The sequence below is a fragment of the Scophthalmus maximus genome, chromosome 6, assembly GCF_022379125.1.
Source record: "Scophthalmus maximus strain ysfricsl-2021 chromosome 6, ASM2237912v1, whole genome shotgun sequence".
Taxonomy (NCBI): Eukaryota; Metazoa; Chordata; class Actinopteri; order Pleuronectiformes; family Scophthalmidae; genus Scophthalmus; species Scophthalmus maximus.
In genome coordinates, this window is record NC_061520.1 from 10,824,941 (window position 1) to 10,850,872 (window position 25,932).

The 25,932-nt window shown below is 42.1% G+C and overlaps 1 protein-coding gene and 1 long non-coding RNA gene across 4 annotated transcripts in view; one reads left to right on the forward strand and one right to left on the reverse strand.

Moving 5' to 3' along the window:
- The window catches only part of foxj3 (forkhead box J3), a 79,937-nt gene that overhangs the window by 25,448 nt on the left and 28,557 nt on the right, over positions 1-25,932 (forward strand). For all 3 annotated transcript variants that reach the window (XM_047332494.1, XM_047332493.1, XM_035630576.2), the window contains one exon: positions 7,030-7,535. In XM_047332494.1, the coding sequence (XP_047188450.1) occupies positions 7,215-7,535 (321 nt within the window). In that variant the 5' untranslated portion in view covers positions 7,030-7,214. The remainder of the gene's footprint in view (positions 1-7,029; positions 7,536-25,932) is intronic.
- Positions 12,102-12,603, reverse strand: LOC118309013. Its single transcript, XR_004793383.1, has 2 exons — positions 12,513-12,603; positions 12,102-12,420 (listed from the first exon to the last, which is right to left on the reverse strand). It is a non-coding gene; the product is annotated as an uncharacterized LOC118309013 (long non-coding RNA).

Consider the following 25,932-nt stretch of genomic DNA (forward strand, 5'->3'; position numbering starts at 1 on the left):
TCTTTACTCTGAGAGAGGAATTATGAGAGAAATGCACTGGTATTTGAAGGGAATTTATTCTAAGTAGGCTTCTAGGTGTTCGAGGTAGAAAATAAAATGGGCTAGTTGTGGTGGAATGTAATGTTGTGGGGTTTTTTTTGGTCCAACCATGTCTCATTATTTAGACACTTGAGATGAAATGACAAATTGAAAACGAAAATGGCAAAGTACAACCTGTGCATGTCATAAAAGTAAAAAATACTATTTCTTTTATTGAAAGTATTCCATCTGTTTTAACAGCTGTACATGATGCTAATGTATTCATAATGCATTCTCTAAATATTGGTGAAAATCGTTTATTGTGAATTAGGCTTTAAAGGTTGTGTTAGTCAGTTACCCATATCACATGAAAACCTATGCGTTACTTGGGATATTAAACACAAGTTAAACCCACATTGGATCATTGTTGATAAAAAGCTACGTAGTCATTGCTTTTCACGCGCAAGGTCAGCAGCTGCGGTTTTACAGATGCAATGTTGCTGCAGTGTACAGTTCCTTCACTTTTACTGTTCTTTACAGATTTCTCCGCGTGGACTCCGCAGACAACCAGGGATTTACTTAGGCAATCTTTAAAGGGATAGATCAACTTTTTTTTTGTGCATGCGTTTGTTATTATTAAACAGAATAGAAGTTGAAAGCGTCAAGTGTGTATGCTGTCTATCAGATAATCTGCTTATCCGTCGTATCTGGTATTGCCTGTGGGGTGTCTTGTGCTATCTTTAAATGCAGCTCCCTACTGGGAATGCGCTTTCACCTGTTTTCTGTTCATATGTTTTTGTGTTGACTTGGAAAACTTGAACTTTATTTCAAATGGCAAAACCAGTTTTATTCACCCTTATTCTTTTGCCTACTTCCCTTTAGTGTGCCTTCTGTACTTCTGCTTCAGTCACTAGTTCCCCTTGTTTTGCAGAATTTCTCGTCTGTTAATTTCATTCATTATTAGAGTTGTATATGACAAGAGTGGAATTAGCTTATTATTGGATATTGTATGTTTTTATTGAGAAGTTATTCTCACATCTGGAAACAATTGGTTTGAAAAAGTTGCTTGTCTTCTGGTAATCACAGAGCCATTCATCATTTGTTGTTTTGAAATCCAAGCCATTGTAGCTGGGGGGTATTATTAACACCAGATATTAATATTAAAGGCAGATATTGTAAGATGTCCAAGTTTGTAGCTTTTCCAGAAGTTTTTGCACTTTAAGGTATGAAGTAATAATAAAAATTATAACAATCTTTATTTATAGGGCACCTTCCAAAATTCAGTTTACAAAGTTCTTCACAAGGCAGCTATTCAAACAAAATAAGACATGCATTCATCAGAATTGAACAGAAGTTGTGGAAGTTTATAGACTGTTCAAAGAAAATAAATATTCAAGTAAAATAAAAAAATTGTCTTCGATAAATGTATGTCTTCAAGAAGGGACTTGAAAGAAATCGCTAAGTCGGCGTCGGGCAGATCATAGCAGTACCTGTTTCATATTGATCACAGCAGCGTTGGTGCTGTCAACTGCTTTGCTCTGTAACATAATTTTGATAAAGCAAAATTGAGCTCATTTACTAAGATGGATTGCCCTAGCAGGTGTGAGGGGGATAAACAAAATGTTCCCACATTGCTGACTTGAATATGATAAATAAAAATAGCCTAACTGAACCTAAATGATCACTTGATAATGATTGGACCAAAATCATGAGTCCAAGAAGACTCAGCAGGCTATGCCTGCAGCTCTGAATTGGGGTACCGTGGCTTCATCGTCCTGTACCTGGATACAAGATTGTGGACATTTGTATGTGGGTTGCGGTCTTCGTTTTAGAATCATTACACTGCTCCTTCACAGTGATCAGTCATCTCGGACAGGAACATAAAATTACTCTAAACTAAAAGAAAAGTGTTAATAGTGGGTCTTACATATTTGGTAATCTGTCAACTATGTTGCATTTAATGTAAAACATCAGACTGTAATCGTGCAGATGACCCAATGAATTGTAAACATTACTCAACACAACCTTCAACAAAACATCTGTATTTTGAGCTGTGGTTACCGACTTCATTGTACAAGAAGATAAAAGGCTTCAGCGCATTGTCAATGTACTTTCCCATAGTTTTATTGGTTACTGCAGAACAAGATAGATAATTCACTGAATTTAAAAAAAGATGCAATTAAATTAATAAATGTGGGAACAGCGTTATAACCATCAGGTTCTTTTTTTTCTATAGCAAGTTGAAAAACCGGTAATGTCCCAACTGTAGGGAAAGTAAATGATATGCTATACTTAACAATAGTGTAGCATTTACTTGAAAGTGGATACGGGTAACATTAGATGTTATTGCCAGCTAATATTACAAAAATATGACTCATCCAATAAATCACAGAAAAAAACCCTCTGTGGATGCTACATACCATATACCATATGAGGAAATGGCCTATTGCATTTTATTGTACAAGCAGATTACAGCGTTCTGGCACAACCTCACCTAATTCTAAAATTAGTTTTGACCTCTAACTGCCATCCACTGCATCAACATCACACTTGAAATATTAATTTTAATCTCGGGCCGCACAATCTGATCGGTCCCCTAAATTGCTTACAAAGTACAGACATCAATTTAGCAATAATAGATATTGAGAGCGGCGCTGGATTTATGACGCAGTTGGTGACTTGCGCCGCAGTTTGTACTTGCCTAACATAATGAAGTTGACATAATTGGCTGTGTTGTGTTGAGTAATCCCTGGTTGTTACTCAGCTTGCTGTCTCATTGGGGATTCTTGGATAAGAAAGGGCCTGGCACATGTATAATAACTTTGCTGTCAGTGGTTTGATTGAGCCACTTCAGACTTAGCAGCTGAGACACTACACAATTACGGATTTGCTGTCAGTGCTCTTTTGGCAGCATAAATCCTGTCAAGAACTTGGTAAATGAAGATGTTTCAGAAATCTGCCATTAATCCCTGGAGGATGGAGAAACTTTGATTATTGAATGAGGAATAAATTTGACCAGCCATTTCTCCCTCTCAGCCGTCGTAAGTAGTCTCAGTGCGCCATTCTTGAAAACATAATTAAAGTTGAGAGAGAGAGAGAGGTTTTCGTTTCCTTTTTTTGATGGTGGCATTGACAGAGCCACATTTTTCTACATCCAAATCAAGTTGGCTCTGTGTGTGGCATCAAAGTCTGTGATTTTTCACACAATGACATTACATACAAAGTGGATGTCAAAACGGGCGACGCAAATGACACGAACCTGCTTGAGTTGAAAAATTTGAACTTGTACATTTGAATATTGGCATGACGTCACAATTTTCTGAACGCACTTTTAAACCTCTAAGATTGGGGAAACCGTTGGTACTTCTCCTCTCTGCCAGGCCATGGTTGTGCCCTTCATACTCTCCCCTACAGCTCCATCTCCCTTTGCTTTTCTTCTCATCTTCCCCGCCCCCTCACTAATCCTCTGCCTACCCCCAGACCCGTCGGTAAACATACTGAGACAGTCCTTCTTTACGCGGCAGCAGGCTGGGGCTTGTCCCTGCTCTGACTGTCCCACAGTCCTGGAAGGGTAATGAAGGCAGCAGGGGTGCTGCCTTGCTTCCCTGCTGTGCTGTGCTTCATCATGCACGCTGCAGCCCAAGGTTCTCTAATTAAGACACTGACTTGGCCCTGCAGTTTATGTAGCAGCTGGATCATTAGCATGGAAGGTCAAATGGCATGTGTCTCCGTGTAACGGGCGGAGCGCCTTTCATCAACCCTGGCCTCTGTCAGCTCACCCCCAGTGGTCACCAGAAGGCTCTGCCTGCTTCCTCCCCCCTTATACCCCCATTAATAAAGGTGTTTGGTGTCAGTGGAAACCTTTACATCAAGACCACGAGAGTTACTTATAGACATACAACACTGAGGGTGAAAAAAAGGGGCCGCAGGATAAGGACATATGATGATGCCTTCTCTGATCATTAAAGCATGTAAACCTTTTCAAGTGGTAACCCAAATTAAAAGTATGACCCTGAATATGCACATAATGTGTCACCTTTAAATCCTTGGTTATTTTGTTGGCTAGAAGTTGACAGTGCTGTTGAATTTTCTGAACTCGTCAAGTGATGTCCAACCAGCAGACTGTCAAAAGATATTTAATTTACTGTAATATAAAACAGAAAAGCTGCAACTTAGTGGAGGTAGAACCAGCGATTGTTTGGTATTTGCACACGAAAATGAATTGCTCATCAAAATGGCTTTCACTTGATTGACTAATCGATCGTTATAGCCATATTATATTTAAAGGACTTGTTATGGACATATTGGCAACATCCTTCTAAGGGTTTGACACATTCTGTATACATTAAACAAAACAATACATGGTTTAGATAATCTATCTACGTAATCTCTTGTTTTTATTGCAGAAGTGTGGGCTGAGATGTTAGTTTTGCACAGAAAGTTCCCCATGATGTGCCTGGAAAATAGAAAAGTAGAAGTTCTGTTGAGTCTGTGAGATGGATGGAACTACATTTAAAGGTGTTCAATAAGATGATAAATGTAGATATACAAGTAATTGAAAAAATATTTCAATAAAGGAAGAGGAAAGAGGGAAGGTACTGTCATTAGCTGCTTGTGCGTCACCTTTATTTAAGTAAGAGGGTGGAGATGCCTTGTGTTTGACTTGTTGATCTTTCAAGGGATGAGAACTGTTCTGTGCCGTTACTGACTCACCTGACCACAGTCAGTCAGCGAGGCTGCTCATCTGTCAGTCTACTCATGGCTGCAGAGATTGTGAGAGTTACTTTAAAGCCTTTGGTGTTTTCATCAAGGCCTCCAGCTATGTGAACAAACATGGCGCAAGTATAAATAATGAAAGATTTTTTTAAAAAGCACCGTGAAAAGTAAACAACTAGCTCTGTAAGAAGTGGACAGATTAAAGAAACTGTGTCAAAAATCTTGTGAATGTCAAAAGGCTTGAAAGGTGGCCATATGCCATTCTTACGTTATTTTCATTGTATCAGAGCAGTCAAAGGCGTTTTCAAAGTTGGTATAAAGAATCAAAACATCTAATATTATTATACTAAACATTCAACATTTGCCAGAATATGTCTAAACGCATGGTTGGTGAGCTTGTAAAGGAAAGGGTGATGATGGTTAGGGATACATGGCAGAGAATCAGCACAATTACTTTACAGAGTACAAGCAAATCCATTGAAATACACAAACTTGAAAGACTCCTACCGCTGACCTCCAGTCTGTTGACTTAAAAACGACCATAAGGCATAATAAGCTGCTTGAATGAACGATCTATCTGGTCGCTTTTCGGTGGATGACAGTCTCCCCCACAAGTAGCATATTTGACACTTAGTTTGGTGAAATATGACAGTTTAAAATATACTTTGACCATAGCTAATATTATCTAGCAGAGCCACCTTTCATACCTAAAGGTACAAAGCCTTTGATACTGGGAGAAATTAAATAAATGTAAATGCAAATATTTTCCTTAAAAAAACTGTGATTATAAACTTGGCAGAATTGTATGATTGTAAGGGGAGATTTTTGACCACTTCTCCACACCATTAATGATCTCCCCCTGCCAGATTTTTTTTCTCCTTCTAAGAATTCTGTCTGGATGCCTGTCTAAAAAAAAAAAAAAAAAAATGCCTTCATCGCCCACAATACTGATAGCGTATATTGAATTGACTGCTGGGCTCAAGCTAACCCCTGCTGTGAGAGATCTTTGAAAGGGACAACCACAACATGTTTTTGACCAACTGCCACCAATTTAGCTTCCCCAATTTTGGGAATTTCCTACTTTTCCCTGTACCTCCTCACAAGGAACAGAGACATTTTCCTTACCACATTTTATGATAGATGTCAAACAAATTTGAGATCTCCAATGTTCCATGTAAATTGTCTCCCAATGGAGTAAATATTTTAAATTACTTTAAACCTTTAAGAACAAAATTTGATGAAGACATATACTGTGATATAATCATAATCAACCTTTCAAATCATTGATATTTTGATACATTTTATTTACTGAGTGTTTGAGATTAATCTTTAACTTTTGAATGGAAGTTTGAAAGATTGTGTTAGTAGTAATAGTTAAAAATTGTGCAAAGAAAAAGTATTTGACCTATTGACTGCTGTCAAGTCTGTATGTATTCCCAATCCACTCAACCACACACACACACACACACACACACACACACACACACACACACACACACACACACACACACACACACACGCACACATGTGTGAGCATGCTTTGTCAAGAGAAAAATCCCACAACTTGGTGAGGATTGCTCAGTCTCCCGCCTGTTCTGTTTTCCCCCCTCAGCCAGACTGCAGTGTCATCCCGCTCAGGGTTTTTTTTCCTCCACACATGCCCTGGTTCACCTACATTTGTAACTTTAGGCCTTTCTACGCGGCCCCTCTATATATAGATGGTGAGGGTAGTGTGCCGGGAGGGACGGAGAGACAGGCTGTTGCTGACTGCGCTCTGCACAGCGCGGCCGACACGCACAGGGACGAGGACAATTTGCAAGACGACACTGACTGGCTTGTTTACGGCAGAGGCACTGTTTGGGGGAGCAAGAGGAGGAGGCGGGGAAGCTGGCAGGCAGGGAGGAAAGGAGAGGGGGGTTTACTACCCTCAAGAGAGTCGGAATTCCTCCTGAGCCATTCCCCCATTTGGCTGGCAGTTGTGAAAACAATTGCCTGGCATTTACTCTCTCTGTGTGCAGATGAAGTCCCAGCTATGAGTCAGCTTTGAGAGCGGCAAGTGATGGAGAAAGTGGTGGGCTTGTGATCTGCATGGGAGAATATAAGTATACTTTACAGAGGCAGAGGTTTTTGTTGTTGGGAAAACTGTTCTGAGCGGCTTCCTCACATTTCTTTTTGTCCACAGCAGCATTGCCGATATGTTTATATTTTATTTATCCTTCACTTACGATGTTTAGCTGCTCCCTGTAACAATGAGTACTTATCTAATGAAAGCATTTCTGTGTCCTCTTTCTTCAGAGTTGACCTGCAGAAGATGCTATGCTGATGTCCTGAGCCGAGGGAGCCCTGACTTCATCCTCAGCTTGTCTCTTGTCTCAGTTTGTTAACACCAAACGGGATAAACTCGCCATCAGTCAGCGGAAGCACCAACAGAAACCACCTCCACCTTTTCCCCACCCCTCCCTGCCCAGCCTGCCGCCACCATGACGTCGGAGCTGGAGAGTAGCCTGACCTCCATGGATTGGCTTCCTCAGCTGACCATGCAGGCGGCCATCCGCAAGGCGGATGCCCAAAATGCCCACGGGCCAGGCATGGGCAAGAAGAGTGCCCTACTGGATCCTAACACCACGCTGGACCAGGAGGAAGTGCAGCAGCACAAGGATGGCAAGCCGCCCTACAGCTATGCCAGTCTCATCACGTTTGCTATCAACAGCTCGCCAAAGAAGAAGATGACTCTGAGCGAGATCTACCAGTGGATCTGTGATAACTTTCCCTACTACAGGGAGGCGGGCAGTGGCTGGAAGGTAAGAGATCCATCTACGACATACAGCTTCTCCTAATTTAATGGGTAGGGACACATACAAGTTTATTAAGATGCCATAATGATGACGAGAATGATGATGAGTATTAGGGTGTCAAATTTTGAAAATCATCTTATTTTGTGGACCTTTTGGCGTCTGTCAATCTATTCACTATTGGAAATCTGTCATAATCTCACATTTTGTACAAAGCAGTTGACAGGAATCAGTACAAGTATTTAACTTGTTGCTCCACGACTAAAAACATTATTTTGTGGTTGCAGGGCATCTTAAGCAAAGTGAGATGCCATTGGTAATCACCATTGTCACTTCTGAGAAAAGCTTAGACAGAAACTATGAGTATGCCAAATCACACCGAGTGCCGTACTCCTCCGAATGAAAAATGGTGCAGTCCTGGGAGAACCGTATGAAGTGTAAATCCTGGATTAATATTCAGAGAAGTGGCCCCTATCTGTGCGAACACAGACTAAATAGCCCATTCATGGGTGGTATTATTCATTGCAGATGCCTTGATAGGAGAAAGCTATTATGCAGAAGGAGAGAGCCAGTGCTGTGTCATCATCTCAAGGAGCCCATGATATAGCGAGATGAAGCTATGCTGATTGCCTTTTAAAGTGCCCAGATGGAAATTGATATTAGAATGAGTTTTCCAATCAGTCGACGTTTATTGGAAATAGAATCTTAGGCACTGCTTTATTGCAGTCAGACAAGATGTATGAAGCCCATTTCCTGGGGCGACAAGATCTGGGCATGTGTACAGACTGTGTGTGTGTGCGTGTGCGCGCACATGATGAGAAAGCGTGTGTTATTATTAATGGAATGATTTTAGCTTTTGTGGCAAAGCCTTTTGTACGGACATTATTTTCTTTATTTTGCCACCTTTGTTTCCTCTTTCACCACCATCATTTCTTATTTAGTCCTCAGCAACGCCGTAGCGTGCGTTCTGTTCGTCGACTTGTACCTACCCTCTTGACTTTCTCTACATATTAGTGCAAAGTTGCAGCTGTATTATACTCTTCTTTGAATCCAGAGAGTACCTCAGAGTAATTCATCATTTAGGTGCTTTGAAGTGGACTTGATCAACTCTTACGCACATCCGCAGATTCAATAGCTCAGAAATATGAGGGTGTGTCCGACTAGCCCTTCTTAAATATGAGTACATAAGGCACAACGTTTAGTTGATACTTGAATTCATATACTTTTTTTCCTTACATTTTAGAGCATCAGTGGGAATCAGACCACTGCTGCTGGCAGGGTTGAATCTTTTCCCTACCCACTAAGTCCTATTGTGTGGATGCAGCACAAAGGACCAGATGATATTAAGTCGCCAAAGCTCGGCTAAAGTGTGTGGCTGTCTGCAAATTTAGTTTCTTGTGTCGTGTGTGGCTTTGTCATGAAATCAGCTGGTGATTTCAGGATTCTCATGCTCAGGAAACACTAAAGTTATTCTTATATTCAATTGGTTGTTATCATTGGACATTTGGAAATGACTTGAAAAAACAAAATTTAAAAATAGATCTTAGAGGTTATTTTTTAAAATATGAAAAGTGAGACGAATTGCAAGTGTTGGTACAAACAAATGGGTTCAGTTGTGTTAACTGATCAAAGCAAAATTCCAACATTTGAAGTTGTTTATCTGCTGTATCATGGAAGATGTTCTCTTTGAATTCAAAACATTACTTCACACAACAAGAGTGATTGTGCTCGTGGAAAATATGCCCCCAGGTGGGGCAAAAGCCACATTTAAATGCACGATTGCAAGTCCACAGCAAACAAAATTTCAATGTCACAGTATTTGTAAAGGTTGCATCATACGTAATATTACCGTTTGAAAATCTGGTAGAAAGTGGTTCTGAAAGGTTTTGAAATTGAGTGTGATAATTCAAAGTTACTTCAAGGGGTTCAGTGCTTTAAATTCTATTCATTTTATTTCATGAGGATAATCCACTCCTGCTTGTTATTGCTGCTTGCTGGGAGTACGTGGGTAAATAATGCATAGTGTTCAATGTGTTTATTCATTAATCATTTTTGCCAAGGCTCTTATATTTTCACATCTTCGGATGCCATACAATTTGGTGGACAGACAGTGCTTGGTCAAGGAATAATCAATTACAGATTTTGTGAGATTTCTACTCTTTTTTTTTTAAACCGCAGCGATTAAACTTACAAAAATATGATGATGAGATGGCAAGAGTTTCTGTTCATCATCAGGTGTAGCTGACGTAGATTTGACGTAACTGGAACGGTGCGTTGGGTATAAGGGCAAGTTAAAGAATTAGTCACCATTGGCGGTGGGTGACGCTCTTTGAGTACTTTCTAATTTAGTAAAATGCTTGCAAAGATGAACGTATCCTGGCCTAAATGTGGGCTGCAACTGTAGAAATACCCTTCACATTTAAAAGTGAGAAAAACCACATCACTCGAACCAGGATGCCGTACAGCACAGGAAACACCGACACCAGTTCGAAGCTGTGCTCATCGGCTCGGGCCTGCGTCACAATATTTTTTTCTCGGTTCTTGTTAATAAGGTGTTTTCCCTGCCATTGTTTTTTCTGAGAAACTAAACTGCTGAAATAATGTTATATATATATCTCTCGCTATATATATATGTATATATATATATATATATATATATATATATATATACACATATATATAAAAGGCATCTCATTGCGCAAGAGACTTTTGAATGAAATCTAATAGTCCTTAGTTTCCATGCCCGAGGCATTTGAACGAGTTCCCAGCTGCCTTAAGATTGTTCCCTAATGTTTTTGTGCTTGGAGAATTTTCACAAACCAACACACAAATTATATTTTCTTCCAAGTCTGCGCAAAGGTCTGGGAAAAGTTTCTCTTAAATCATCAGGAGGTCACCAGGAGCTAGTTTTCAATGCCATTAAAGGCCTCATAGAGGAAGAATCATGACATCAAATTGAATTTGTATTATTTTGTAATATGCATGCAACATAATGTTCTCCCCCTACTGTGACTATTACTATGATATGAATTCACCTTTAATGGGACTGCGTGTGCATGTCTGCGTGTGTGTAATTAGATAGAAGCGAAAATGCCTGGGTGGGGTGAATGTAGGTCGGATGTAGTCATCGCTTCTCTGTTCCCCTGGAGATGTCAGTCGCAGGAATTTGGGACTCAGCGCACGCATGCGTCTGCTCTGTATGATAATGCGAGCTGTGCGGGCGAGATGAGACCGGGCTAATCCGAGCGCCAGCGACTCATTTAATCATCTCAATAGAACTCCATTAGCCTGCGCTTTTAAGAAATATCAATAAGTGCTGTCAATAAAAAACATAATTCATCAAGGTCAAAAAATGTGAACGCTGCCTTCGAGAGTGCAGAATATGTGCCTGGCATCTATGAGCAAGCAATTAGATGGTGCTTTTCTCAACACCCGCTCCAGCATTTGGTACTTTTGATTCATATTGTGCAGGTTTGTCTAAGCGGTCTTGTGTACGATTCAGCTCATATACTGTAGCTTCCCTGTCCTTCTGTTCCTTGCATAGCAAGCATGACACTTTTTTTTTGAAGAGCTGCCAGATTGCTTCAGGATATTTCACATACTTGGATTCCAGAACATATTTCCAAGAAATGCATAGGCTTTTGCTGGCACTGCTGAACCTATCTGCTTTATATTCTTCTCTGTCGTCTTTGTCTATTCATACCTGTTGCTCGGTTTTCTTCCATTACAGTCCACGTAAGCCGGCTCATCTTTACTCCGTAGAGATTAAAAGGTAAATGGGAACAGTCTTCTCCCACGTCAAGGTCAGGAGAACATGCCTTTCTCCCTGTAGGGAGGGCTTAGCAAAGATGAGACTTTTAATATGTAAAGACTTTTATCTTTCAGGTAAGATTCCGTTTTTTAAGAATCTATAAGGAGTTTGGTATTGTACTTTTTTAAAGTATTTTTTTTTTCCTAAATTAAAAGTAAATACTTTAAATGTGATTTTGATAAGTGATTAAATTGTGAATCATTATGTTGTTACAACTTCTCGAATCTGCTCCGTTTCGTCACGGATGCTGTCCTGCGTGTCATGTTTGGAAAATCAGCGATCGCTCACTTTTGCTTCAAATGTTTGTGGGGCAGTTGTTGCACAGATGATTTGAAGATGTATAAGCCTTCAAGGTGCTTCAATGAGACAGCTGCAGGGGAGGGGGTATTCCCCTACTCATCCTGTGCCTGCATGCATCACGATGGGCATAAAATGACTGGAACAGTTACTGTAAGTGTGGCTTTGTCAATAAGGATTACTTTATGGAGACCATAAACTTACGTAAAACTACTTGTTTCATAAGTTGGATACAGGGGATTTTCCCCCCTTAACCTTTTAAATGATTAAAAGAGTAATTTGATTATATCTCACAAACGTCACACACTCAAGTGTGAAACCCATATGTTATAAAGTATTTGTTGCTAAGCACTAAATAGTACACAACATGTATCTGAGCAAATATTATATTCAAATGTTGCCGGATAACTGTGAGACTTTGCTCACTTAAGCTCAACCAAAGACAGAGTGACAGTGTGTGTGTGAGATTTCTTTTTTTTGTGTGGTATATTTTCAGTAAAAAAAAAGAGGTCAGGATCAGTATTGAACAGAGAGACATTTCACATACACAAATGTTGACATCTGTGCTCCTCGCAAACCTCCTCCCCGCTCCTCGCAGGCTCACTTCAGGCAAAGTGTGCAAATTCCCCACTGCATTTCTTCCAGGTGAAGACTGCCAAAGAAAATCTGGAGCAATTCTCAACCAGTTTAAAAATGCTTGAAATGTTTGCTCTTGAACTTGAACCGTTGAGGAGATTGTTGCTACTGGCATGATTTTTTTTCTTTTCTCTCTCTTCTCTTTCACACCTGAGTACAGGAAAAGAAAATTAGCTGGGAGAAATTGTAAGCTACTAACAAACATCTCCCACTGCATTTCCACTGAGGTCCACAGCTCTTACATGATCTTGTTAACAGGAAAATGTAGCTTTGGTCTGTAAATCATCCAATGTGCAGAGATGGGGCACAGAGCTGCCTTCTGCAGGGGCCCTGGACCTTGCTTTGATCTCATTATAAAATGCAAATACACAGTACCCTAAACAGATCAAAGGTTCAACTTCCCATTGGATCTGAGGCTTAATAATAGCAGCCCGGAGCAGTTTTCTATTTTTTTAAGAAGCAATTTGGGTAGCTGCTGGTCCTCCAGGACATTATTTACTCTGGAGATAATGTTCCTGCTTCTGACTAGTGACTAGCCACAGCTCAGAAAACCCTGCTCCTGTTGCTTATTTAAATAAGATTGGTCAGGTATGAGCACTGATGCTTCCAGCCCCTATCTTTTACCTCAAGCCTAGGTTCGCAGGGCCTGAAATCTGAAAGTGTAAAATTGCTTTGGTGCGAGACTCTCTGATACCTTCATCTACTTTCTTCACCTGTGCCATCATTACACTGTAAAGAAAGCGTTTGAAATTCAAGCACTGCTGATATTGAATTTTTCAGCAGCTAAAGAGAGTGACACTGTTCCTCTTGTAGCCTGTGAACCACCCCAATTCCAAAATGATCCTCAGTTCACGAATTTCTTCTTTAACCAGTCATATGAACCCTGCTCGGTCTGATGGGTGATCAGTGGTATTTTTAGCACTTTTTGTCTCATCCTGGATTCCTTGTTAATTGTAGAGACAGAAGAAGAGGCTGTGTGTTGCCTGGCGCTGACATTGTCAGGTGGTGGGAGGGGCAGTGATTCACTCGGCAGCCAGTTTGATCCTGCTGTGAGGCGGGTTCCCGTGTCAGGAAGCTCCAGCCTGGCCGCCCGCCCACCAGCCTCACCTTGCGCCCGCCTACCGGCGCCCCACCGCTCACGCTCTGGCCCTTAGAGTGGGCGGGGAGAGCAGGCTGGCAGGCCTTGGCACGGATACATTTTGGCAGGAGCTGCTGTCCCCACACTGAGTGAAGTGCTGACTGCAGTGCAGAACATAAAAGGCCGGAGGCTTCTATCACTTCCCCTTGTGGCCCGCAGGCCTGTGTAGAGATGTTGGCTTCAATTTTTACTTGAAACTGTAGCTGTCTTTTTGGCAGTCATGGCAATTGCCTCAAATTCATCCCGTGTATATAAGTCTTCTATTATCATTTTAAGCATTAACTCGTAACTGCTCTCTCTCTCAACTGCTTCTTTCCCGTTCAATGTGATGGATCAGCCAGTTGTAAAAGCCGTTGACCGAGGTGATCAATTGATTCAGTGAACTTCCTCCTTTGTGATAATGAGATCTGTTAAAGTCAATACCTGTCTCACAGGCTGAGATACACCACTTGTGTCATCCTACTTTTTTCTACTTCTTCTTTCTAAGAATCATTTATAATGCAGATAACTGGACAAAGATGGGCTGCTGTTCCCTGCATTGAGTCACGGCTTTGAAAAAAATACCCTTGAAATCAGTCTGTATTTTTGAGGCTCTTGAGTTTGTAATTTTGATTGGTCAAGGACGTCGGATCCCTGTCGGTGCGGTCAGGATTATTGGGCAGCTAGTTTTCTCCTTGTTACTCTTTTAAGCTGCTTTCAGACATGCACTGAACTGAAGTCTGGACATTTTTTCTAAATTTGAGGAGCTGTATATAAGAAAGAAAATGTCTGCAAATGTTGCTTTTGACGTTATCCGGAGTTCACGTCTTAAAACGACTTTAGTTGAGTCCTGGCGTTTGTCCCAGTTTGATGGTTGGATGCGACAACTATTGAGTTAACTAGTTAGTTAACTGGCTTTATTGAGACCCACAAGACTCTGTAATAACGAGGAGAAGGGGTGAGGATATGCGTGTCTTTTCCAAAGCTGAGTATTTATGTGGTGACTTGGATCATCACCTCCAGTTGGCCGTGGCCCCTCACTTTGTCACAGATGTGCAGCCTGAAGCGAGGTAGGCCAAAAAAATTCAACCCCTGTGTCGCAGTTGGAGTTATAAACTAAGGAATTTGAAGCACAATTCAGAACAACTCGTAACTGGAAAAATCATTAGCTAGTTCAGAGAGATGAAGGGCCACAGGGAGCTGCTCAGAAACTCTTCACTCAATGTTGCGTGACTAGAAAGATTTCAGACAAAAACAGCACTTTGCTGAAAAAAATACCTTCATTACTGTCAGAAAACCCTTTTGAATTAGTTGTAATTATACAATAAATACCAATTAAAATGTGCATGACCCTAATACTGATACAAAACAATGCTGTAGGTGAAAAGAACTCGTATACAGTATAAACATCGTATTATTAACACTCTGCCCGTGTCATGTTTTTCTCCTCGGACGTCTCTCATCATCACTTATTTCAGAAAAATAGCCTCTGAATAAAAACCTGTGTTCTCAATGCCAACAGTTTTTTTTTGTTTTGTTTAACTTGTACTAACTGTACAGCCTAAAACAGTCAGCGCATCTGGAAGCATTAGTTTACAGTAAAATCAAATCACCGTCCCTTTAGAAAACTGCTAATAAAAAGGTAATGTCAGGCTTAATAACGAAGAAGCATAATGGCCATTCAGTCTGATTATCAGACTGCCTATGTTCACAGGAGGATCGCAGATTGTGCCTTTTAACATCGCCTCTTGTACGTGCACTGATTTTTGCCCTGACAAGGAGGAAGAGAAAGGAGCGGGGCGCGCTGATGAATTCTGCATGCTATAAATAGAGCACGGTCCTTGGAATCCGCCTTTAACGCCGAATCTGCCCCGTTAAATTCATCTGAGCTGCGTTAAGTGCGGCTCGTGCTGCCACTGCCTCCATCTGTATATAAAAATATAATCTCACTGTTTCAAGTAAACAAGGTGTGGTTTAATTTTAACTAATGTCCTTTAGTCGTAGTATTTTTCTCTTTTTCATTTCTCTTGGTCTTTTAAAAGAATGTAATTAATAATATTCCTAATTAAGGTAGCCTGCTCTCCCTGAAGAACGGTTGCCTCCTGTGAAGCTCGCACCTAATTTATCTGCCTGCATCGTAGCGTATACACAGCGTTTCCTTTTTGGAGAATGAAAGGGAAACAGGCAGCAGGACTAATTAGCAGAGGCTGGAGAAGGATCTTAAAAAAAAGAAGAAGAAAAAAAGTCTACAGCAACCTGAGACTGCTGATATGGTCAAAGGTCTGTAGCAAACAGCTTCACTCTGCTCTTCACAATCCCTGCTTTTTTTCTTCAAAGTTGTCTTAACATGATTTCGCTGCTACCTGGCATTAAATGCTGCCTACAGATAAAGATGTTACCATTGCATGGATATGTAGGAAAGCTGATTTTTTTTCTTCCGTCCTCTGCCTCGTCAGTGAAGCAGGATGGCTGTCTCTTATCCCAGAGAGATATTTGATCATGCTGCTGGTGCGTCCTCAGTGGGGTCAGCGGTCTGTGAAAGGGGGATAGTGACACAGCTGTGGCAGCCGAGTGGAACCAGTGATGGATGACATGCCAGAATGGGCCGCGCCGTCGTCCCGGGTGCCTGTATTGACAGATGCAGCTCTTGCCTCTCAGATTGAGCATCAGCGGGGCTAATCGCGGGTCATCCTGGCCACAGATGTAACACGTGAATATCGCTGCTGTAATTGCTCATTTGTCAAAGTCACATTCTCAAAGAGCAGGTTTTCTGTTGCCGCATTATTGAATGAAACTTGCTGTAATTAATATATATTTTTTTTTAAATAATTCTGAAATTAAAAATCTTTCAAAAAGGGGGGGTAGTGTAAGTGCTTTACACTTCATCTTTTGCAGATTCATTTAATAAAAATCCTCAAAGGATGAAAGAATTGCTGATTAAATGAGCTACGATCAATATTTTTAAGTCAGCAAACATATGACTGCTTGTATGTGAAAGTGATCACTCGTGGTGACGAACACACAGACAGTCGCCACCTGAATCATCGGTTCAACTCAGCTCTGCATTTTATCAATGTTCAGGTCATGTTAGGTGTTTTCCAACCCACATTTGTTTTACCATTTCCGGTCTCCCATCAGCATCGCTTCCAGCCACTGCAGGCTGCTGCTGTCAGCTAAATACTGTCCTGCACCCTACAGCAGACACACAATATTAGTTATAAGCTGGTCATCATAGCTGAGCATTGTCCGGATATTTTTGTTCCCTTCAGTTGGTAAAGACAAAAAAACAAACTAAAAGGACAGTGAATTTTGGATCACTATCTGTTTTACGGATTGTTTCCTCTGACCCAAAGATAACAGATAGCATTTTTGTAACATAGATTGATTAAAACCGTATTCATTGTTGTTGAATTTTGACTGATGAAGGTCAAAGGTTTACTGTTGTGCATCTGTTTTTATCTTTTATCATTTGTACATGTAAGGTGTCCTTGAGTGTCCTGAAAGGCGCCCATAAATAAAATGTATTATTAATATTATTAAGGACTGAAAAATCATACATGGGTTGAAACCGTTATGTAGCCAAGATCCACTTACAAACTGAATTTTGAGGGATAAATATGACAAGTGTAAATGATATTCATTCATTTTTTTATGTTTTGTGCGTGTGTGTACTGAGTGATTATATCCAATCACTGGCTTTAAGCCCTTCAGCCTGTGCCTCAGCAGCCGCAAGGCCGCAGCCTCTCCCCACCAGTTAATTGCATCTGAATTAGTCCATTAATGTGGCCGTGTAGAGGGATGAGGGGGTGCACTGAGGTGTCTGGCCTCTTTTGACCACTGCAATGTATTATTAATGGGTCAGTAAGTCTGGCAGCTCAACATTAACTTGGCTAATGGACTGTAGGGTGGGCCTGTGATTCCCTTTCTGAAGGAAATCAAATCTAATACACATTACCAAAAAAAATGCTATTCTTAGGCAGGGTTTTTTTTTGGAGTAAGAGCAGAGCAGTGATTTAAATTGAAAGCATTGCTTCTTGTCATCCCTTTGTGGATATGCTCCCTACTGTATTCTCCAAGGTTAGAGTCATCCAAGTCCAAGCTTACACTGAGTCATCGCCCTGTGTGTCCATGTGTATCCCATGGACATGTGCAGTAATGTACTTTTGCTAATGAAAAGCCGAGTATCAGACCAGATTAATATGGATGTGGTATATTATTTCATCTTTTGCTGCATGTGTAGTAGGCCAAGTGTTTTCAAGAGCCTGGGGACGAGTGTAGTAAATGTAGGAGTGATCTGCGTTACAAAAACACAACTGTATTAAAATAAAAAAACATTTCATGAAGCAACTTTTTTTGCTATTAGACACCCACATTTTTGACAGATATGCATAGGCCAGCAAGCCTGTTTGAAAGTTGACTTTTAACAGTACCAGGCAAACGGCTCTCGTAATGCACATGCAAAATTATTATTTAGTTTTATTTTCCATCTGTAGATAAGTAATACCTCTTTATGGACTATACTTATATCTTGCTTTTCTAGTCTAATCCACAGCTCACAAGCGCTTTTACACTACATGCCATACAACCATTAGGGTCAATTTGGGGTTCAGTATGTTGCCCAAAGACACTTCAACATGCAGAGTAGAGAAGCTGAGGATCAAACCACGACCTCCTGATTAGCGGACCACCCGCTCCATCTCCTGGGGGAAAGCCGCAGCCATAGTCACTATTTGTTTCCCATCAGGCAACAGTTTAAAGAATATGAGTGTACAAAGAGAGAAGGTTAAGGAGTGCATGTGACTCGTATTTATTCGGAGTCTGATGCTAACGTGCATATTGAGCCGCAGCATACGCTTTATAATGTTTGTGTAGACATGCAGGAAGAATAAAAGGTCAAAACATCTCACTTTTTCCTCTGCTCATTATAATTTGTTTTCAGTAGGACTTGTACCACTTTGCATTTTACCCTCCAAACATTGCATTTTACAGTCTCAGTATTAAAATGTAAAACTTGACCCTCGCTGCTGAAGCCTAAAGAAAAGAATATAGACTGCAGCAAGCAGCACACTAAAGTCTTTTTCTGTGCCATTACTTAATTTGTCTAACTTATAAGTGAACAGTTGGCAGTGCCCTGTCACTATTAGTAGCTACAGTCAGTTCTTCATTCTTAGTGGGCACTATAGTCAGCAGGCTGCTGTGAGCCATTGTCAGAGGATAGCATCAGAGGCTCTTCTTCCGGCTGATAATTAAGTGGCGTACTGACAAACGGCTTTCATCAGATCCCTCATGTGGAACTGAGAGCATGCGAAGGCTTTCAGGGAGGATAAACCAGAGGACGTCACTTTGCCTCCAATCTTCCTTGGCCTTGCGCTGCCTCTGCAGTGGAGGAAGAAGGGAAGAGGGGAAAGGCGCCCTGTGTAGCACAGGAGAAAAGTGTGATCCTGTGACGCTCGGAGAACCAGACTCGGGTTACTGCGCTGAGCAAGGCGGCTCTTATTGCTGGTATCGTCACTGTACTGTACCAGTTTTCCAAATTGTCTAAAGTGACCTAGCATATTGGAGTATTTTTTTTCTCATTTTAGGATCTTTCAGTTATTTTTGTTTACTCAAGGCTGATATAAGAAGTGTGGACTAAAGGTTCGGAGTGCATGAAAGTCCATAGAGTGAAAGCCAGTGTGTGTTATTGTCATAAAATCTCATGTCATTACTAGAGCCCGACAGATATATCGGTTGATCGATAATATCAGTATGTAAGTATGTAAAATATATTATGTTTATTTTCTTAATTCAAGTTCTATATATTTGTTTGTAGTTGTTTTTTCTTTGTATTTATAGTTATTTATGATAGAATTTATGGTTGAACTAAAATATCAAGCTTCAATTATATTTCTTTGTTTTTAAAGGTTTGATAACGACATCTTAGGAATCATTGACAGATTTAAAATATATATACATACCCCAGAAATACATATCATTCAGGCTCTAGTCATTACAACGTCCCTGCGCCGATTAATCCCACATAAAATCAAGGGCAGGATCAATGTCAACAGCAGGCTACAAGAGAAACAACAAATGAAAAACGTTGTCTGTTACCTGGTGAATGTGCTTTTCAAAAGGTGCTATGCTAAGGATGATTTACTACTCAACATTAGCAATTGTTAGCTCAGCAGCTACATGGGGGTCTAACAGAATCCATTTAGATTATATCTGATATCTTTAGCTTTCATTATCAGACAGAAAAATACAACCAGGCCTATTGACCCTCCTCCGTTGACGGTCCAATGCAAACACTGGACTGACTCCTGATTTCCTCCAGCAGATTTTGCATAATTTATTTTCTTAACTTGACTTTATTCTTGCCGTGTTTCACCCTTGACTGGTTTACGGATGAATAATGTTATCTATCACTCAGTCCTGCCAATTTGCAAAGAGGCCCATGCCCATCATTATTTCTGCCCTTCTCGGTTCATTGCCAGCGACAACCAGTGGCGAAGGTCAGAGATGTTCTGAAATAATCCACTTAATGGAAGCATGCTATACTTGTGCATGCTGCACCATGCGATAGTCTGGCAACACCAGAGGTTTGTACAAAACGCTTTGACTGTGTGTGGTTTGGCTCTGAGCGAGAGAGTGAGACCGAACGACGGGAGAGGCACAAATATCGGCAGAAGAGATGGAGAGACAAAGACTGATGAAGCTCTCTGAAGGACCGTGATCAAAAAGGCCTCATATGAGCGAAATCATGGCTCTTGTTGTATTGTGACCTGCCGTTCAGTGTTGCATTAAGTTATCCCCCCTAACTGCTTTTCAGATCTGCACTGACCGTCTTCCATTTTATAAGGGGAATGCTCGGATTTCAAATGTAGCATTCAAGCCAGGGCTGTAACCTCACATGCAAGTAGTAGAAAATAATGCTGAGGGGTTTGAGTTTTTTTTCTCCCCGTGAATTTCTGCAGGTCCATTCCAAGGTTGGCCTGACAGCAACAAAGCAGGTAGTGGAGGGAATGTGGGTGCATCAGCCTGAGTGAGATTGAGTTCAGAGCGCTCACATTGGAGCTTTTGGTCTCTCACCCCACAGCTTCTATTGAAAAGGGAACATCCTTGGTGCAGCATTCATAAACTTCTTACATGCCACTAGAGAAGCATGGGGGTGTTGTACTGGCTCCTCAGCCTATTGTCTGAGCTCTATAGGAAGCTCTATCCTTGGATTACACTCAGTAAAATTACTTGGCAGATAAAGTTGAATTGCCTTGCTTACTTGGTGTTGTGGATGATAAGTTAAAATATCTATTTTTTTACTATATATTTACAGATTTCTTTAGTTCGTGTTTATCCGACAAGGCCCTCTGATGGTCGCAGAAATGTTGCTGAAGACAGATTTCAGCTTGCTCGTACTTGGAATAAATGTCCCTCCTTACACATCTGTACCAGGTGTCTTCCTTCCACCAGTAAAGCACATCAGCCTCTGTCCATCCTCTTTACCTTACCTGCAGTTTGGTCGTTTTTATGTGCAGAGCTGGAAACAACACACCTGTGGAGGCCGATTAAAAACGGTGACCTTAGCTGTCGCCTCATTTGGCTACCCTGCAGTTGCAGGTGGACAGATTTTTTTGCCCCCCTCTTTGCTTTTCATTTTCATTGCAGTCTGCAGCTCTTTAATATCCTTGATAATAAAGTCTAATAAACATCTGACTGATTTTTAGGGCCCGAGCACGAGGTGCGCGGACCTGGGGCATTGCATGCACCAGGGCCGCATGCACCGAGGTGCAAGGCCCTATTGTTTCCGTAAGGATTATTATTATTAGGGCCCGAGCACGAGGTGCGCGGACCTGGGGCATTGCATGCACCAGGGCCGCATGCACCAGAGGTGCAAGGCCCTATTGTTTCCGTAAGGATTATTATTATTATTCTTGTTCAGCATCGTTCACTCATTTATACGGCACTTCCCATATACGAAAACTCTTGAAAATTGGCACACACGTCAGAAATTGCTCCCGCTACTCAGGCGCAGAGGCCCGGCACTGGGTGTGGCCCAGGGGCTCCACAGCGCCCCCTGGAAAAATCATCAGGTATAGGAAAAAAAATTTCGGCATATCCTACAAAAATGAAATTTGGGAGGCTGATACATGTTGTCGGGACTGACAAAAAACCTCTTGGCAAAATTTCCTGTGACCAACAGGAAGTCGGCCATTTTGTGTCAAAATCCATGTTTCACGTGCTATATTTTAATGAACTACTCCTACAAATTTCACATGAGCAACTTCAAATTTGTTGTGTGTCATCTAAAGACCCATGGGATGAAACGATATCAAAAGCTTGAGTGTACGTCAGAGGCCCATGCTGTGACGGCGTGGCGAATATGTGGCGAATTTCGATCCCTCGCCATGAAAATGGAAGTCGCTCGTAATCGAAGGTACATGCTCCGATCGGAACCAAACTTCTCAGGCATGATAACAATCTTGCCCTGAACAGATTGCCATGTCAATATTGGACATAGGTCATAGCGCCACCTACTGGCAACAGGAAGTAACAAGTGTCTACACTTTTACGCCCTCTGTCTTATAGATTGACCACATCATCGTCAAATTTGGTCAGCTAAGTTGTAAGAAGTTGCTAATGTGGTACTATGAAATTTGTGACCAAATGTCAAACGCTGTCGCCATGGTGACGCTTTGTTCACCATCAAATACGAATACATATTTGAGGCACTTATGATGCTTTGTTTCTCACGAAACTTGGCAGACATGTTCAGAGTGGCAAGACGATATGTCCGATATGTGTCTTTTGTCCAATTGTGTCAAAATGGCTCCATAACGCCCCCTACAACACTTAAAAGTCAATTATCCCACCTTTAAATTTGAGGTAGAAGAACCAAATTCTGTGGGCTCATGTACCTCCCGACGACCTACGAAAAAGCCTCTTGGAGCAATTAGCTCCGCCCAACCGGAAGTCCGCCATTTTGATTTTACCTTGGCGTAAGGGGCGAACGGAAGGCGTCGTACTTTCGCGAACTCCTCCTAGGCGATTCATCGTATCCGTCTCAAACTTGGGTAACGCGTAGAGGACGCCTTCCGGATCAAACGATATCAAAAGATTTTGTCTAAATTGAAAGGCGTGGCCGCGGTGAAGTGTGATTCGCCATGAACAGGAAGTTGCTCCAAATCAAAGGTACATGGTCTAATCTGATCCAAACTTCTCAGGCATGATAACAGTCCCGCCCTGAACACATCTTCATGTCAATATTGGACATAAGTCATAGCGCCACCTAATGGTGATAGGAAGTTTAAAATTGTACTTTTACGTCCTCTGCCTCGCAGGTTCACTGGAGCAACCTCAAATTTGGTCAGCTTAGTTGTGAGACATGGCTGATATGATACTGTGAAAATTTTGACCATGTGTCAAATGCTGTTGCCATGGTGACGCCCTGTTCGCCATCAAATACGTTACATATTTGAGGCACTTATGATGCTTTGTATGTCACCAAACTTGGCAGACATGTTCAGAGTGGCAAGTCGATATGTCCGATATGTGTCTTTTGTCCAATTGTGTCAAAATGGCTCCATAGCGCCCCCTACAACATTTCAAAGTCATGGCCCCCGCCTTTAAATTTGACGTAGATGAACGAAATTCGGTCGGGTAATGTGTCTTCCTCCGACCTACAAAAAAGCCTCTTGGAGCCATTAGCTCCGCCCAACCGGAAGTCAGCCATTTTAGATTTTATATGACTTAACATGGAAAATCAAAGGTGTCGTACTTTTACCACCTCCTCCTTGGCCGTTAATCGAAACCACCTCAAACTTGGGCGAAGCGTAGATGAGATCTTCCCGATCAAACGGCATACAGGGTTTTATAGTCTACGACGAAAGGTGCGGGCGCAGCGGAGCGCGATTCGCCACGAAACGTGATGTGTTTTTTCACTGTGTCGGGGATGCTTCTACAGGCACGAAACACAGCACACATATTACAAACATGGACAGGTTCGATCGGACATGAGTTTTGAGTTCGGCCGTTGCAAAGCAGCTCCTTAGCGCTCCTTACAACACAAAAAAACCAAGCCACCCGAGCGTATGAAATGTCACCAGCGAACGTATCTACAGGCCGAAGTCTGTCGGTGCCACGAACTGAACCCACCAGGAAGACAGCATTTTCAAAGTGAGGACACGGGGAAGAGAAATCGGCGCGTCCCGACCGGCCGTCGCGAGACTCGGCGGACGCGTCGAGAGCGGCTGCCGGCGCGTCCCCGACGGCGAGAGTGCGAGGGCCCGATCATCGCTGCTCGCAGCTTTAATTATTATTATTATTATTCTTGTTCAGACGCGGTCGCTCATTTTGCACCCTGTTCCCATATGCGAAAACGGACGAAAATTGGCACACACGTTAAGAACTGCTCCCGCTACTCAGGCCTAGAGGCCCGGCACTGGGTGTGGCCCAGGGGCTCCACAGCGCCCCCTGGAAAAATCATCAGGTATAGGGAAAAAAATTTCGGTGTATCCTACATAAATGGAATTTGGGAGGCAGATACATCTTGTCGGGACTGACAAAAAACCTCTTGGCAAAATTTCCTATGACCAACAGGAAGTCGGCCATTTTGTGTCAAAATCCATATTTCACGTGCCATATTTTAATGAACTACTCCTACAAATTTCACATGAGCAACTTCAAATTTGTCGTGTGTCATCTAAAGACCCATGGGATGAAACGATATCAAAAGTTTGAGTGTACGTCAGAGCCCCCCGCTGTGACGGCGTGGCGAAAATGTGGCGAATTTCGATCCCTCGCCATGAAAACGGAAGTCGCTCGTAATCGAAGGTACAAGCTCCGAACGGACCCAAACTTCTCAGGCATGATAACAATCTTGCCCTGAACAGTTTACCATGTCAATATTGGACATAGGTCATAGCGCCACCTACTGGCAACAGGAAGTATAATGTTTTTACACTTTTACGTCCTCTGTCTTATAGGTTGACCACATCAACGTCAAATTTGGTCAGCTAAGTTGTAAGAAGTTGCTGACGTGGTACTATGAAATTTGTGACCATGTGTCAAACGCTGTCGCCATGGTGACGCCTTGTTCGCCATCAAATACGAATACATATTTGAGGCACTTATGATGCTTTGTGTCTCACGAAACTTGGCAGACATGTTCAGAGTGGCAAGACAATATGTCCAATATGTGTCTTTTGTCCAATTGTGTCAAAATGGCTCCATAGCGCCCCCTACAACACTTAAAAGTCAATTATCCCACCTTTAAATTTGACGTAGAAGAACCAAATTCGGTGGGCTCATGTACCTCCCGACGAACTACCAAAAAGCCTCTTGGAGCAATTAGCTCCGCCCAACCGGAAGTCAGCCATTTTGATTTTACCTTGGCGTAAGGGGCGAACGGAAGGCGTCGTACTTTCGCGAACTCCTCCTAGGCGATTCATCATATCCGTCTCAAACTTGGGTGACGCGTAGAGGAGGCCTTCCGGATCAAACGATATCAAAAGATTTAGTCCACATCGAAAGGCGTGGCCGCGGTGAAGTGTGATTCGCCATGAACAGGAAGTTGCTCCAAATCAAAGGTACATGGTCTAATCTGATCCAAACTTCTCAGGCATGATAACAGTCCCGCCCTAAACACATCTACATGTCAATATTGGACATAAGTCATAGCGCCACCTAATGGTGATAGGAAGTTTGAAATTCTTCTTTTACGTCCTCTGCCTCGCAGGTTCACTGGAGCAACCTCAAATTTGGTCAGCTTAGTTGCGAGACGTGGTTGATATTGTACTGTGAAATTTTTGACCATGTGTCAAACGCTGTTGCCATGGTGACGCCCTGTTCGCCATCAAATACGGATACATGTTTGAGGCACTTGAGTTGATTTGTGTCTCACGAAACTTGGCAGGCATGTTCAGAGTGGCAAGTCAATATGTCCAATATGTGTCTTTTGTCCAATTGTGTAAAAATGGCTCCATAGCGCCCCCTACAACATTTCAAAGTCACGGCCCCCGCCTTTAAATTTGACGTAGATGAACGAAATTCGGTCGGCTAGTGTATCATCCACCGACCTACAAAAAAGCCTCTTGGAGCCATTAGCTCCGCCCAACCGGAAGTCAGCCATTTTGGATTTTACCTTGGGGTTGGCAGTGAACGAAAGGCGACGCACTTTGACGAACTCCTCCTACGGGACACGGGTAAGGGAATTTTCCACTTCGTGGCTGAGAATGAATGGGCATTTTCCTGCCATTGGTCAAAGGTCGTCACAATGGACTTGCGTCCCTGTTAGGGTGTCATATGGCTGTGACTAAGATCACGAATTGGACGCAAAGTGTGCCGAAGCAACTGCGCCTGTCGGTGGCGCTATCACTCCTTTCTGGGCTGGGGGGGGGGGGCCCCGGGTATTGCCGTTGGACACAGGGGCCCCTACCACTTCCCTAACTCGTACACCTGTCCAACTGATGGACCTTTTTGTCCACTTCATTCACTTTGTAAATTTTTGGGTGTCCGCTTCGTGGTACATTTGTCGACATCGCAGAACTTGTCATGGTAGTACAGTACGG